This window comes from Chionomys nivalis, chromosome X, assembly GCF_950005125.1.
Source record: "Chionomys nivalis chromosome X, mChiNiv1.1, whole genome shotgun sequence".
Taxonomy (NCBI): domain Eukaryota; kingdom Metazoa; phylum Chordata; class Mammalia; order Rodentia; family Cricetidae; genus Chionomys; species Chionomys nivalis.
This window is the reverse complement of record NC_080112.1, coordinates 85,567,285-85,582,049: the sequence shown is the minus strand read 5'-3', so window position 1 is coordinate 85,582,049 and position 14,765 is coordinate 85,567,285. Positions and strand designations below refer to the sequence as shown.

At 37.6% G+C, this 14,765-nt stretch overlaps 1 protein-coding gene and 1 pseudogene across 1 annotated transcript; both read left to right on the top strand.

Annotated features, from left to right (window-relative positions):
* The first annotated feature begins 482 nt into the window (after positions 1–482).
* LOC130867966 (heat shock protein HSP 90-beta-like) lies at positions 483–2,859 on the top strand. The gene is given in 2 exon segments (XM_057760191.1): positions 483–1,259; positions 1,262–2,859. Coding segments are annotated over 2 exon segments (2,160 nt in total). The 5' UTR covers positions 483–556; the 3' UTR covers positions 2,719–2,859.
* An 8,425-nt stretch (positions 2,860–11,284) lies between these two features.
* Positions 11,285–14,765, top strand: part of LOC130868510 (protein SET-like) — a 64,690-nt pseudogene continuing 61,209 nt past the window's right edge.

Genomic DNA, 14,765 nt, shown 5'->3' with positions numbered 1-14,765 from the left:
AAACACATGAAAAAATTTACTAATATTGTCAACCATTTATACATGTTGTTTGAAAAGTATTATACTTACAAACAGTAATATATATATATAAAACCTTAGAAAGATTATATATATAAACTTAGAACAATTTTATATATATATATATATATAAAGTTTACCATAATTTTTATTGAGAAATAATACATTTATGGCTATAACATGTAACATTAATGGAAATAAATTAAAAATTCTAAACTACCCAGTATATTTGTCAGTCACAGCATTGTTAACACAGAAATTCATAAAAATAAAATATGTAAGAATGCTTTTAATAATACATTGGTTAAATGATAAAAAGAAAACAGATGTGATGGTGCATATAAGAGATCCAGACACCAGGTACTGAGAAATGGAGATCGTAAATTGCATGGCAGCCTATGTTACATTCTCAGATCTGGTCTCAAAAATAAAATCAGAGCTCTCTTGAGTCACCCCCTCGCAGCCTAGGCTTGGCGTGCGGGTCGGACGCGCTCCGTGCCCACCCTGCTCTGTGCTACTACTTGGCTTTTCTGTCAAGATGCCTGAGGAAGTGCACCATGGAGAGGAAGAGGTGGAGACCTTTGCCTTCCAGGCAGAAATTGCTCAGCTCGTGTCCTTAATCATCAATACTTTCTATTTGAACAAGGAAATTTTCCTTCGAGAGCTGATTTCCAATGCTTCTGATGCCTTGGACAAGATTCGCTATGAGAGCCTGACAGACCCTTCCAAGTTGGACAGTGGTAAAGAGCTGAAAATTGACATCATCCCCAACCCTCAGGAGGGCACGCTGACTTTGGTGGACACAGGCATTGGCATGACCAAGGCTGACCTCATCAATAACTTGGGGACCATTGCTAAGTCTGGCACAAAGGCTTTCATGGAGGCTCTGCAGGCTGGTGCAGATATCTACGTGATTGGGCAGTTTGGAGTTGGGTTCTACTCAGCCTATCTGGTGGCGGAGAAAGTGGTTGTGATCACAAAGCACAATGACGACGAGCAGTATGCCTGGGAGTCCTCTGCTGGTGGGTCCTTCACAGTGCATGCCGACCATGGTGAGCCCATTGGTCGGGGCACCAAAGTGATCCTTCACCTCAAAGAAAACCAGACAGAATACCTGGAGGAGAGGAGGGTCAAGGAAGTGGTGAAGAAGCACTCACAGTTCATAGGCTATCCCATCACCCTGTATCTGGAGAAGGAACGAGAGAAGGAGATCAGTGATGATGAGGCAGAGGAAGAGAAGGGTGAGAAGAGGAGGAAGATAAGGATGATGAGAAGCCTAAGATTGAAGATGTGGGATCGGATGAGGAGGATGACAGTGGCAAAGATAAGAAAAAGAAAACAAAGAAGATTAAGGAGAAATACATTGATCAGGAAGAGCTGAATAAGACTAAGCCCATTTGAACCAGAAACCCTGATGACATCACTCAAGAGGAGTATGGTGAATTCTATAAGAGTCTCACCAATGATTGGGAGGACCACTTGGCAGTCAAGCACTTCTCTGTGGAAGGTCAGTTGGAATTCAGAGCATTGCTCTTCATTCCTCGGTGAGCTCCCTTTGACCTTTTTGAAAACAAGAAGAAGAACAACATCAAACTCTATGTCCGCCATGTGTTCATCATGGACAGCTGTGACGAGCTGATACCTGAGTACCTCAACTTTATCCGCGGCGTGGTTGACTCTGAGGACCTGTCCTTGAACATCTCCCAAGAAATGCTGCAGCAGAGCAAGATCCTGAAAGTCATCCACAAGAAGATCGTGGAGAAGTGCCTGGAGCTCTTCTCTGAGTTGGCTGAAGACAAAGAGAACTACAAGAAATTCTATGAGGCCTTCTCCAAGAATTTAAAGCTTGGGATCCATGAAGATTCGACTAACGGCCTCTCTGAGCTGCTCCACTATCACACCTCTCAGTCTGGAGATGAGATGACCTCCCTGTCAGAATATGTGTCTCGCATGAAGGAGACACAGAAATCCATCTACTATATCACTGGTGAGAGCAAAGAGCAGGTGGCCAACTCTGCCTTTGTGGAACGTGTGCAGAAGCGGGGCTTTGAAGTGGTGTACATGACTGAACCTATTGATGAGTATTGCGTCCATCAGCTCAAGGAGTTTGATGGAAAGAGCCTGGTCTCTGTGACTAAGGAGAGCCTGGAGCTGCCAGAGGATGAGGAAGAGAAGAAGAATATGGAGGAGAGCAAGGCAAAGTTTGAGAATCTCTGCAAGCTCATGAAGGAGATTTTGGATAAGAAGGTTGAGAAGGTGACAATCTCCAATAGGCTTGTGTCTTCACCCTGCTGCATTGTGACAAGCACCTATGGCTGGACAGCCAATATGGAAAGGATCATGAAGACCCAGGTACTTCGAGACAACTTTACAATGGGTTACATGATGGCCAAAAAGCACCTAGAGATCAACCTTGACCACCCCATTGTGGAGACCCTGAGGCAGAAGGCTGAGGCTGACAAGAATGACAAAGCCTTTAAGGACCTGGTGGTGCTGCTGTTTGAAACTGCTCTGCTCTCCTCTGGCTTCTCACTTGAGGATCCCCAGACCCACTCCAACTGCATCTACCACATGATCAAACTAGGCCTGGGCATTGATGAAGATGAGGTGACAGCAGAGGAGCCCAGTGCTGCTGTTCCTGATGAGATCCCCCCACTTGAGGGTGATGCAGATGCCTCCCGCATGGAAGAAGTAGATTAGAGATGCCCTGGGAAGACCATGTCCTCTGTATAGTTTCCCTGTGTTCCCCCAACAGCCTTGACTGGCCCTGACCTACCTGGCTCTCTGCTCATGATAGAGGATCTCTTACCCTGTCTTGTGCCTTAAGGCAGGAAAATCCCCTCCCACAGAATAGCAGGGTTGGGTATTGTGTATTGTGGATTTTTTTTGTTTGTTTGTTTATTTTGTTCCAGAATTAAAAGTATGCAAAAATAAAGAGAATGCAAAAAAATCATATAAATAGATACATAAAAAACAACAAAGTAAGACAAAAATACAAAAATGGAATGATTGACATGAATACAGACATCCAAATATATAAGAAAATGAATAAAACAGCATTGAATGTAGCTAAACTCACTACTGAAAGGATACTTGTAGATTTCAAGACCCATTTCATATTTAATATAGAGGACTAATAATCTATGTTTTTACATCAAACTTGTCCTGTCCAGCAGGAAATTCCCCTGGGTGTATAAGAAAATTTCAAGATAATAAACAATCATCTTGGAGCATGCCTTCTAATGCCAACCAACCAATCCAAAGCCTAAGCACTTAACCACTTCCTGTAGCATGCTTTACTCACTTGGGGTTCAGTAACCAAACAACTAGGGAACAGAGTTTGTGCTCTACTGCTCCCCTCATTATTCAAAATATCCAATGTTAAAGAGTGTTCAAGCTGACTTATCCATCAGTTTTGATGGGAAGAAAAAATAATGCTTTTTGACATATTTTTTTTCTTATTCTTGAAGCTGGTCCTGCCCAATATTGTACCACATAGAAAAACATACTTCTTCAGTTGGGTTGTGAATATAACACCTGTGTTTTATAGATGTGGGATCAAATTCAGGACTTGTACATGGTAATAAAATACTCTACCACTGAGAAATATCCTTAGTCCCAAACCCAAACTGTCTTTGCTATGACTATCATCACCTGATCTATTAGACATTCCATCAATTTTCCTGTCATATATTGTTTATGCCCTTGTGCCCTAGCTTAAACTGTTGCATCTTCCAGGTTTTAACAAAAATTTTCAGCTTACACTCTGCAGCTACAAAGCTGGTTTTCTTTCAGTGTGCTGGTCTTTACTGAATTATTGATGTCAGTTTTGAGATCTGTTCTAAGGAACATTATTTTTTAAATATTTACTAACTAATCTTCTGAAATATTTCTCTGAAGGTTATGAGATATGACTTTCATTAAGGCAACATGGATTTGCCTGATAAATCAAATACATAGCACAGAGAGAGGTCAGATATATTGTATTTTCATCCTGTACATGACAAAGGTACTATATATGTGTGTTTCACATGCCTTCATGTGCTCCTGCCTACTTATTACTGTCACAAAGTATTCACTGATTCGCTGGGACACAAAGAGATCACAGCCTTGGAAAACAGAGCTAAGGTTTATTTAAAATGAAAGGGAAGAAGAAATCTTCATTTACATCCTGCATATGACCTCTTAAATCCTTTTGTAATTAATTTTGGAATGACATATGTCACAACAATATGTGAGTTCATTATATCTATACCGTGTGAGCATACCAAGAGTCACATGCTTAATGCCTAGAGCAATGAAATCTTTAGAATTAATTATATGGGGGGGGGGCGGGAGGGATGGATTAACTTCTTTTCTTTCTCTTTCTTTCTTTCTCTCTCTCTTTTGTTTTTGTTTTTGTTTTTGTTTTTTCGAGACAGGGTTTCTCTGTGTTGCTTTGGAGCCTGTCTTGGAACTAGCTCTTATAGATCAGGCTTGTCTCGAACTCACAGAGATCCACTTGCCTCTGACTCCAATGTACTGGGAATAAAGGCATGCAACACCACCATCCGGCAGCTGGATTAACTTTTAAAATGAGAAGGAAATAGTGTGTGAAGATTGTGACAGTTTGCAATGTCACATCTCAACCCTAACTGTCTGTAGAGTTCAGAATCCATTCTGCTAAGTTGGAAAACAGTAGCTTTGCCTTAAAGGAACTCTAAAAAGTTTAGTTAGTTCCTTCTCTTCATATGATAACTGAAATTTCAAGGAAAGCCAAAGCTAATGTTTACCATTTTAGTGTTACCAGAAAAACCGGATTTGTGGTCCAAAGCATGATTTGAGAAATTAATTTTTTTTAATTGCTTACTCTTCCATCTGCTCATTTAAAACAGTTTTGAGGTTTTGTATTGTATAAATTTGAGAACTCAGAAATAAATCTAGGCTTTATGACCACATGATTTTAAACAAAACTGCCAAAGGTACCAAGAGCACACAGTAAGGCAGTAAGTACTTCAAAAAATATTTAGCAACTATATAGTAATATGGAGACAAAAGTAACTAATGTCATACTATCCAGAAACCAAATAAAAGATTCTAACTTTGGGTTTGGTAAATTTTTTAATGTAGTGCTTTCTTATTTACAAGTTTTATACAGAAAAAAAAAAAACAAGTTTTATACAGAAAATCATGTACATTAAAAACACCAGAGACAGAGACCAACATTGGAGCACTGGACTGAAGTCTCATGATCCAAAGGAGGAGCAGAAGGAGAGTGAGCACGAGCAAGGAACTCAGGACTGCGAGGGGGTGCACCCACACACTGAGGCAATGGGGATGTTCTATCGGGAACTCACCAAGGCCAGCTGGCCGGGTCTGAAAAAGCATGGGACAAAACCGGTCTCGCTGAACATAATGGACAATGAGGACTAGTGAGAACTGAAGAACAATGGCAATGGGTTCTTGATCCTATTGCACGTAATGGCTTTGTGGGAGCCCGGGTAGCTTGGATGCTCACCTTAATGGACCTGGATGGAGGTGGGTGGTACTTGGACCTCCCACAGGGCAGAGAAACCTGCTTGCTCTTTGGGCTGAGGAGGAAGGAAGACTTGATTGGGGGAGGGGGAGGGAATGGGAGGTGGTGGCGGGGAAGAGGCAGAAATCTTTAATAATTAAATAAATTAATTAATAAAAAAGAAAAAAAACACCCATTTAAGAGTTATATATACCAGGAATCTAAGGCAACAACAAAAAAAAAAAAAAAAAAAAAAACGGATAAATAGAAAACCTTTGGGTCATTACCTGGGCAACATTTTCTTATTATGAATTCAGTAACAGAGGCGGCAAAACCAAATGTGGAGCGAACTGAAATCTTTCTACAATGAAACAAATCAAAAATGATGTGGGATCGAGAGAAGTTTCAGTGCTTAGGAGCACTTGATGCTCTTCTGGAGAACCTGAGTTCAATTCCTAGCATGCACATGGTGACCCACAGCACCAGTAAAATTAATCCCAAGTGATCTGATCTTTTCTTCAGGCTTCTACATGCTATGGGCACAAATGTGGTACACCAACATGCATGCAAGCATATACAGTTAAAAATAAAAACTGAGTAAACACAGAGTAAAAATTTCACCTGTAGAACAGAGAAACATATTTATGCAGTGTGTATTTAATAAATGATTAACATATAACTAGTGTAAATAAGTTAAACAAATCAGTAGTAAGAAAATACCTTATTTTAAAATGAGCAATGGAAACAGACATGTTCAAAAATGGGTGAAAACAAGACAAAATCATCAATCATTAAAGACATGAGACTTAAAATCACGCTATGATATCATCTCCGACCTATCAGAGTAAATAAATATTATCTAGAAGATGAAAGATAAAAGTCAGCAATAACGCAGAGAATTTTAGAGAACCTACATTAACAAAGCCAATTATGCAACACAATGTGGAGATTCCACAAATTAAAAAAAAATTGAAAATGTTTTATCTTAGATATAAACTCATCATTAAATAGAAACCAGGCAGCAATTTCTTGTCATTACATTGGTAATAATTTTATTATTTTACTTCCAGTACAAAGCTTTCAAGTTGGATATGGTTTCACTTGTTCATTGTTACTTTTTTCCCTCTGTATTTGGTGACACATACAAAATTTCATAATGAAATTCACAGTGATTTTATATTTTTTTGATGTGTGTTATCAGGAGTTCAGGAGTTTAAGGTATTAAAATTTAACAGTTCAATACATTTTGAATTAGTTGTTGCTATTGTTTATTGTATCCCCAGCACCATTTATTGATAGTAACTTTTCCCTATTATGAGACTTAACACTATATGAAAACAAAAATAAACAAAGAAAGATAGCTTAGACCTTAAAGAGAATAAAAGTCTATTTTAGGGATAAATTTGAGTGTTTATGATCTTGGAACACAGATTTAGGTTATGCCAAATATTCCAGTACAGAAGTATTCAATTTTGAGACAGTTACTAATCTGTAGTGTTCGTTTAATGATGTCAAATGGAACAAATTTTTCTTTATTCTTTTGCATTTGTGATCTGTATATTAGAAGATGCTTTCACCTTTTCCATAGAGTATAGAATGCTGTGGAAAAAAAAGTGACATATATTCACAGAAGTCTAGAAAGGAGGTGTATTGCGACACTGGGGTTACTAACTCAGAGTCTCAGTTTCTGTCACTCTAAATGCCAATGAGTATTGTCATCTCATAGCTAGAGCCTGTGACTTTAACACATAGGTAGTCACTGGCATCTTTACTTTTAAAGATCTTAAGAGACTGAATGCATAGTTTGATTTCTCAACTATGCTGACAGATAAGATAGATACCATTCCAGACAAGTAGCGTTAGACACCAGAATCAACACTAAAGTTATTCAAATCATGGTGTCCAACTACAGACATGTTCATAGCTTTAGTGGCCAGTTGCATCCATACACATCATGGCAAAGAGAGATTTTTGAAGGTAAATACAGGGATATCAGTATTGGTGCAGATAGTAGGCTTGTCTGCATAAAATTGCAAGTGTTTTCTGAAAGTTCCAATGAGTTTATGGTGCCTTTATTTGTACAGGAGGTTGAGGGGAAGAACTATAAATGTGCATGCATGAGGAGTTACAGGAGTCAGCTACAAATCTGAGTGTACTGGTGCTGTCAGAAGCTAGGATGGGAAGAAGGATCAACAATTTGTAGACAGTCAACCACGGGAGCCAGAATAGGCAGCACTCCATGGTCAGGTTGTCCGTGCCAGTCTTGGCAGTGGGCTTGCATTGCAGTAGGATAATTTCCTTTGTGGGTCTTTGGAGAGATTTGTACATACATATTTTATAGTCTTGTTTGGCACTGTTGTAATGGCTTGGGATGCTATATCAATACTCAAAGTCTACCAAGACTGCTGAGTTGGAATTTCCAGGATGGAGAAAGTGCAGAAGCAGCTTTTATCTGGCTGTATCTTAGAGAAATAGCTCAGGTAACTCCAAAAGAGAAAAAGCATAGTGAGACAGTGAATTGACTCTGCAAGGTTACGAACTGAACACTCTGACAAAGATGAGTTTTGTAGCAATAGTCATATAATTATGGGTGTCTCAAGGGAACTGGAACTCAAATTGAGGAATGGTTTTAAAAGACTGCCAGAGGGAACAATATATGGCAGTGAGGAAAATGTGCATGATCTGAATCAGTTTTATTGGCAATTGGATTCATCAGTGGTGGAAGCAGCTAAGGTTCCCTATAAACAAGAATAGCTGTAGTTTACAATCTCACATATTGAAAGATGCTCAGAAATGAAGGCTTTAGATTGCAGATCTTGCATGAGTGATTTTGATATCCTCAGTAGCCAAGTTTGTTTGAGTTTTGTACTGAGCATATCACATGAGTCATTTTTATTCCTACCAGAAGGTTGATAAGAAAAATACCCTGCAGTTTTATTTATTTATGCCTGTCTCCATATTTCTTAAGTATATATTTCTCCCAGAGATCTAACTGCGTACAAACAGAACCAATTGATTAGGCAGAATATGCCATGGTTTCTGTATTCATGCAAAGGGGATTTGAAATCCAGAGAAATTTCTCTCTGTCTTTTGTGAAACAGAGATGTCCTTAAGAAAGGTCACTCCCCATATGTGTCCTTAAAAATAAAGAAGGAAATGCATAATACAGACATACAATAGAATACCAGAAAATTTGCCTTTCCTCAGACATGAATAGCATTTTTATGGTTACTGTAATTTCTTGAATGTTTATGTTCCCTGAAATATATTTACTAAAATGTTTCTAAAAACTGATTTGATAGTATTTAAGGATGAAATGATTTGGGATTCCCTCTCTGTATGCTGTGAATATGTTTTATTACCATTAGTTAAAAGAGAAGCTGTTTTGTCCAAAGACTTGACAGAGAAAAGCCAGGCAAGAAAATCCAAACAGAGATATATATAGAGAGAATAGACAGAATCAGAGAGACACCATGTAGCTGCCAAAGGATAAAGCTGCCTGTTGCCAACAAGAACCTTACCAGTAGACCACAACCTTGTAGTGATTCACGGATTAATAAAAATGGGTTAATTTGAGATGTAAGTGTTAGCTAGAAATATGCATAGGCTATTGGCTAAAGAGTGATGGAATTAATATAGTTTCTGTGTGTTTATCTGTGTCTGGGTGGCCAGGAAACAAACAAGCAGTCTACAAATGGCACTCAGTGGGCCAAATACATCCAGATAAAACCTGAGAGTTTGGGAAGAAATTCTAGACACAAAAGAACAGAGTTAAACATAGCTTCTTGGAAGTCACATTTTTTTTAAGATAATCTCTGTTTTCTGGCAGTGAGCAACTAAGTTTCTAAGTTTGTTAGTAATAAAAAATGAGGGAGGACAATGCAAACCAAGTAAGAGTTTTACGTACAATTATATTAAAATTTTCAACTTTAAAATACCTTTATGACAATAGGTTTTATGAGAGCTTCATGTAAAGCAACAAGGAATAACATATACATCATACGTAAAAATTTAAAAAGGAATAAACATACCACCTCAAAACTTATTCATATTACATAGCAAGAAAACAAAAGGAAGAAAAGAACAAAAGAACTTAAAAAACTAAAGTAATTAAACAAATACCAGTACAAACAGGAAGTGCTTGTCTATTATAAATGAATCATAGTATAAATCAATCAAGTGTCCAAATCAAAAGCTTAGAATGAGTAAATGTATATTGTAAAGTCTTATAAACACAAGAAACACTGTAATATCACAAATGTAATTATTTGAATTAAAGTAAGATAGGTGCAGAAGGACAAATCATCACTTTCTCTACTTGTGGTTTCAAAAAAAGGAAAAGAAATAAAAAGTAAAATAAAACTTACCAAGGTTGAAAATTTATTAGTAATTGATAGGGTGTTGGTGAGTAAGAATAAATGGAAGGTCAATTACTCACTATGATTAAGCTTGAAGAATTTAATGCATAACATTATTATTAAGTTCATGAAACTCTTTTTTAGATCTAAGCCAATTCCATCCCCATTAATCATAGAATAAAGATGAATAATCGTCTTTGTTTAGATGCTGCATAAGAAACTTATTAATATAATATATCAATAAATTCTCTTCAGATATATGAGGTGATAGATGTTACTTTTATTGCCCAGATTATTTCAAGGCTTTGAGTCTCTCTCTCTCTCTCTATATATATATATATATATATATATATATATATATATATATATCTTTTATAACACACTTTATTATAATTGGCAAGTATTACTGAAACTAGGGATAATAAATTAGAATTGAATTAAGTCTTTGGCACTTCCAAATTATCTTAATAAATTCAAACTCATGAATTCACAGTGTAACATTTAATATGATCCAGCATGAGATAAAATAGTGCCCTCAGGATTTAATATTTAATATAAAAGGTTCATAAATAAAAATAGAATTATTCCCATTGATTCTTTTCACTATGGATCTCATCATTTAGACCACATTGCAAGGCTCAAGAGACAGCAGAGTAGATAAAATGTTTTCCTTGCAAGCAGGAAGACTAAAGTTTTATGCTGGGGGACAAAGGAAAATTAACTAAAAGTTTCTCCTGTAATGGAACACACTTGTAATTTCAGCACTATGCGGGCAGACATAATGATGTCAAAATATCATGGCAATGAGGATGTATGGTAGAAGGAGAGATAGATGATAGATGACAGATAGATAGATAGATAGATAGATAGATAGATAGATAGATAGATAGCAGCATCAATGATATCCTTCTTTGACTTAATTTTTCCACAAAATTCTTACTACATAAATTTTCCAGGTCCTTCCAAAATATTGCTACCAATTCTCTTCCAAATTAACCAAGCACATGAGTCTTTCTGGGAGATACTTAAAGTCCAAACTGTATGTTCCTCTTCCCAAAAGACTAATAGACATTTCATGTCCAAAATGCCTCCAAATCCTTTAAAAAAAATCAAACAGTAGGAGGAGGAGGAGGCTCGAGCAATCCAGAAGCCAGCTGGAGCACAGGGAGCGAGTTGGAGTCCAGCCAAGGCGCTGCAGCCTCCCCACCTTCAGCAAGAGCCCAGGCCAGGGGCCCACCACAACACACAACCTGCCTGGGCCTGCCTCAGCGTCAGGCCCCACGGGCAGTGCCAGGCAGCCAGGGGTAAGACGAGCAAGTGTGTGTCTTGTGGCATGAGGGGAAGCCGCTGGCTGCCCCCTTGGCCGTCCCTTCGCTCCCCCTCCCCGCTCCCTGCCCTGACCGCGGAGGGCACCATGTAGGCGCCAAGGGCCAAAGCCAGTAAAAAGGAGCGCAACTCCAAACACAATGAGGCTGACAAGACCTAAGAAAAAGAACAGCTAGACGCAACTGAACACATTAACGAAGTACAAAATGAAATAGACAGACTTAATGAACAAGCAAGTGAGGAAATACTAAAAGTAGAACAAAAATATAACAAACTCCACCAACCGTTTTTTCAGAAGAGATCAGAATTGATCACTAAAATCCTAAATTTTGGGGTAACCACATTTGTCAACCATCCACAAGTATCTGCACTGCTTGGGGAGGAAGATGAAGAGGCTCTGCATTATTTAACCAGAGTTAAAGTAACAGAATTTGAAGACATTAAATCAGGTTACAGAATGGATTTTTATTTTAATGAAAATCCCTACTTCGAAAATAATGTTCTCTCCAAAGAATTTCTTCTGAATGAGAGTGGTGACCCATCCTCAAAGTCCACTGAAATCAAATGGAAATCTGGAAAGGATTTGGCAAAACGCTCCAGTCAAACACAGAATAAGGCCAGAAGGACGAGACAACACAAAGAGCCAGAGAGGTTCTTTACTTGGTTTACTGACCACTCTGATGCAGGTGCAGATGAGTTAGGAGAGGTCATCAAAGACAACATTTGGCCAAACCCCTTGCAGTACTATTTGGTTCCTGATATGGACGATGAAGAGAGAGAGGCAGAAGATGATGACGATGATGATGAAGGGGAAGAAGGCTTGGAAGATATTGATGAGGAAGGAGATGAAGATGAAGAAGATGAAGATGATGATGAAGGGGAAGAAGGAGAGGAGTATGAAGGCGAGGATGACTCGCACAGAAGACTGATGGATTCCGACTCTCTTTTTTATTTTCTTTTTATTTTTTAAATTTCTCCAGTCCCTGGGAGCAAGTTGCAATCATTTCCCTCCCGTCCCCAATCCCTCTTGTGCTCAGTTGCCCTGTTTCTGAGGTCTCGCTTCTCAACACCATGGTTCTCAACTTATTTTGGGGGAAATGTCTTGAGCAAAATACAATGGGAAAAGAATCTCCACTACTCAGTTCTACATTCATTTTTATCTTTTCTTGTCTTGAACTGTGGATTCAAAACCACCAACACCGTGCGCTGTAGGGAAAAAAGAAAAGCCCTCCAGCCCCTTTGGCTCTGCTGGAGGCTGGGGGGTGCTAGGCCCCTGTGTAGTAGTGCATAGAATTCTAGCTTTTTTCCTTTCTCTGTATATTGGGCTCAGAGATTACACTGTATCTATGTGAATACAGACAGCATTTACCAACATGTATCTGTTTACTTTCTGTTGTTTAATAAAATGAAAAAAGGGGAGGTTTGAAGGTCAGCAAGGGTGGGATTGAGGTGTCTAGGGGGGTAAGTGGGCATTGTGACAACATGGCTTCTCCTTTGGCATCTTTAATTGTAATGTTTAACAGACATCCTTGTAGTTTAAGATGACACTTCTAAAATAAAATTCTCTCCTAATGATGACTTGACCCCTACCACTCAATGGGAGAATCAGCAGAACCTGCAGGGGTTTATTTGGAGTTCACATTCTCTGTTGTAACTTTATTTTTAATTTATTTTATTTTTAGTTTTTTGGTTTTCACTGGAAGGAAAAGATGCTCATTTTAAATATTGAAGTGTACAAGTTGCTTTGTTACAATAAAACTAATGTGTACACAAAGGACCGGATGCTTTTCTATCAGAACAGAAGCTCAACATGACGTTCCAAGTTTGACCTGCATAATGACATCATGTCAAACTTTGTCTCCCTAACTTCATATTTTTTGATACTCACTTTGCAGGATGACCTCAGGGCTATGCAGATTGAGTTAAAGGGATGTGAATCATGTTTTCATGTCTTAATGTCTCCGTAACTGGGTGATGTGGGTACAGTTTGCTGCAATGGACTTGTCCCATGATTTTTATCTCAATTTGGCATTATTTCAATGGGCCTTTAGTTGCCTGGATATTATGACAGCACCTGCTCCCACCATGTCACAGACTTGTTGCTCTAATGCCATCTGTACGAAGGACAGCTGCTGGTGGGTCTTCATTGGCAATTTGAACCGACCAAGGAAATGGGCTTTCAGAGTCAGCAGTCTTTGGGGTGGTTGGGAGTGCACTGTCCCAGGTATGTAGCAAAGCTCTCAGACTCTGTGAATCTGGGTGGATAAAGAAGTTTTGTCTGCTCAACGCCATTGTGCAGAGAATAATGTTTTGGAAAGCTACCTGATACATAAGCTTTTTAACGCTGTAAAATAGAGCTAAAATTTAAATGCCTCTTTTTCAGAGATGATTAATGGACAGCCTGGTCAAATTCAAAGCTTTTTGATATATAAAATTTTATAAATGGAACTACTCCATCCAAAGGCAAAGTGTAAGCAAATCTGTCTAGATGGATAGTGTGTAATTTCAAATTTTATGTATGCACAAATCCATTGTTACTTTGAAGTGTACTTGATAAAATATAGGTCATTGCCACTCTTTTATTTCACAAGTTGCTAACAAAATTTATAAGCAGGGAACTGGAACTCAAAATAGATTAGGTTTTATATTGGTTCTAATTTACCTGCTAGTTTTAATGGCCAATATTATATCTCCCATTTAAAATTGCTTCTGGTTAAAAATTATGCGGGCTCACACTCTTTTAAGGATATAGAGCTTAAATCCATAATGACTTTTTTAAATTGGTACTATTCATTACCACTTCCTTATATTTACAGTAGTGAATTGTTTGACATATAACAAAGACAGATAAGACTGATTAAAACAATGCAGACAATGTTGACAAGCTTCCAAATTGAAGCTTATAGGGCAATATTGATCTTCTTTTCTCTCCTGCCAGTCTTTAAGAAACATCTTTACTACTGTCAACAAAAGATATTGATTCTACGAAAATTATTTTCTAAGTTAATTCTCTACACATCAAAATCACAAGGAACCCTTATGTCTTTAAGTCTCAATAGTTACAGTACGCACTACAATCCATATTATCTGTCATGTTCATAAAGAATCCTTTTTATAACAAAAATTTACATTTTTTGATCATGTTATGTGATATAAATAAAAATAATTCTCTCTATATATATGTATATATATATATATATATATATATATGCAGGGTTATTTGACTTGATCCTAGAAAATTATTTCAATATCTATAAGTTAAAAGTGTAATTTAGAATTTAAATCATCTATTAAGAGCTCACATTGTGATTTATTTTGAAAATCTTTATGAATGCATAAGTTTTGCAATATCATAATATGAAAAAAGGATTCTCTAGTTATGCTTATTATCATAAAGATATCTTGCATGTATTTGTTGTCAATATTTTATTTATTCTCATACAATACATCCTGCTCACAGTTTGCCCTACCTCCATTATTCTTGTCATTTTAACTAAAATAGACACATTAATCTACTGTAGTAAAATGCAATTTCTTGATGTTAAAAATAATCACTAGTAGTGGAATAC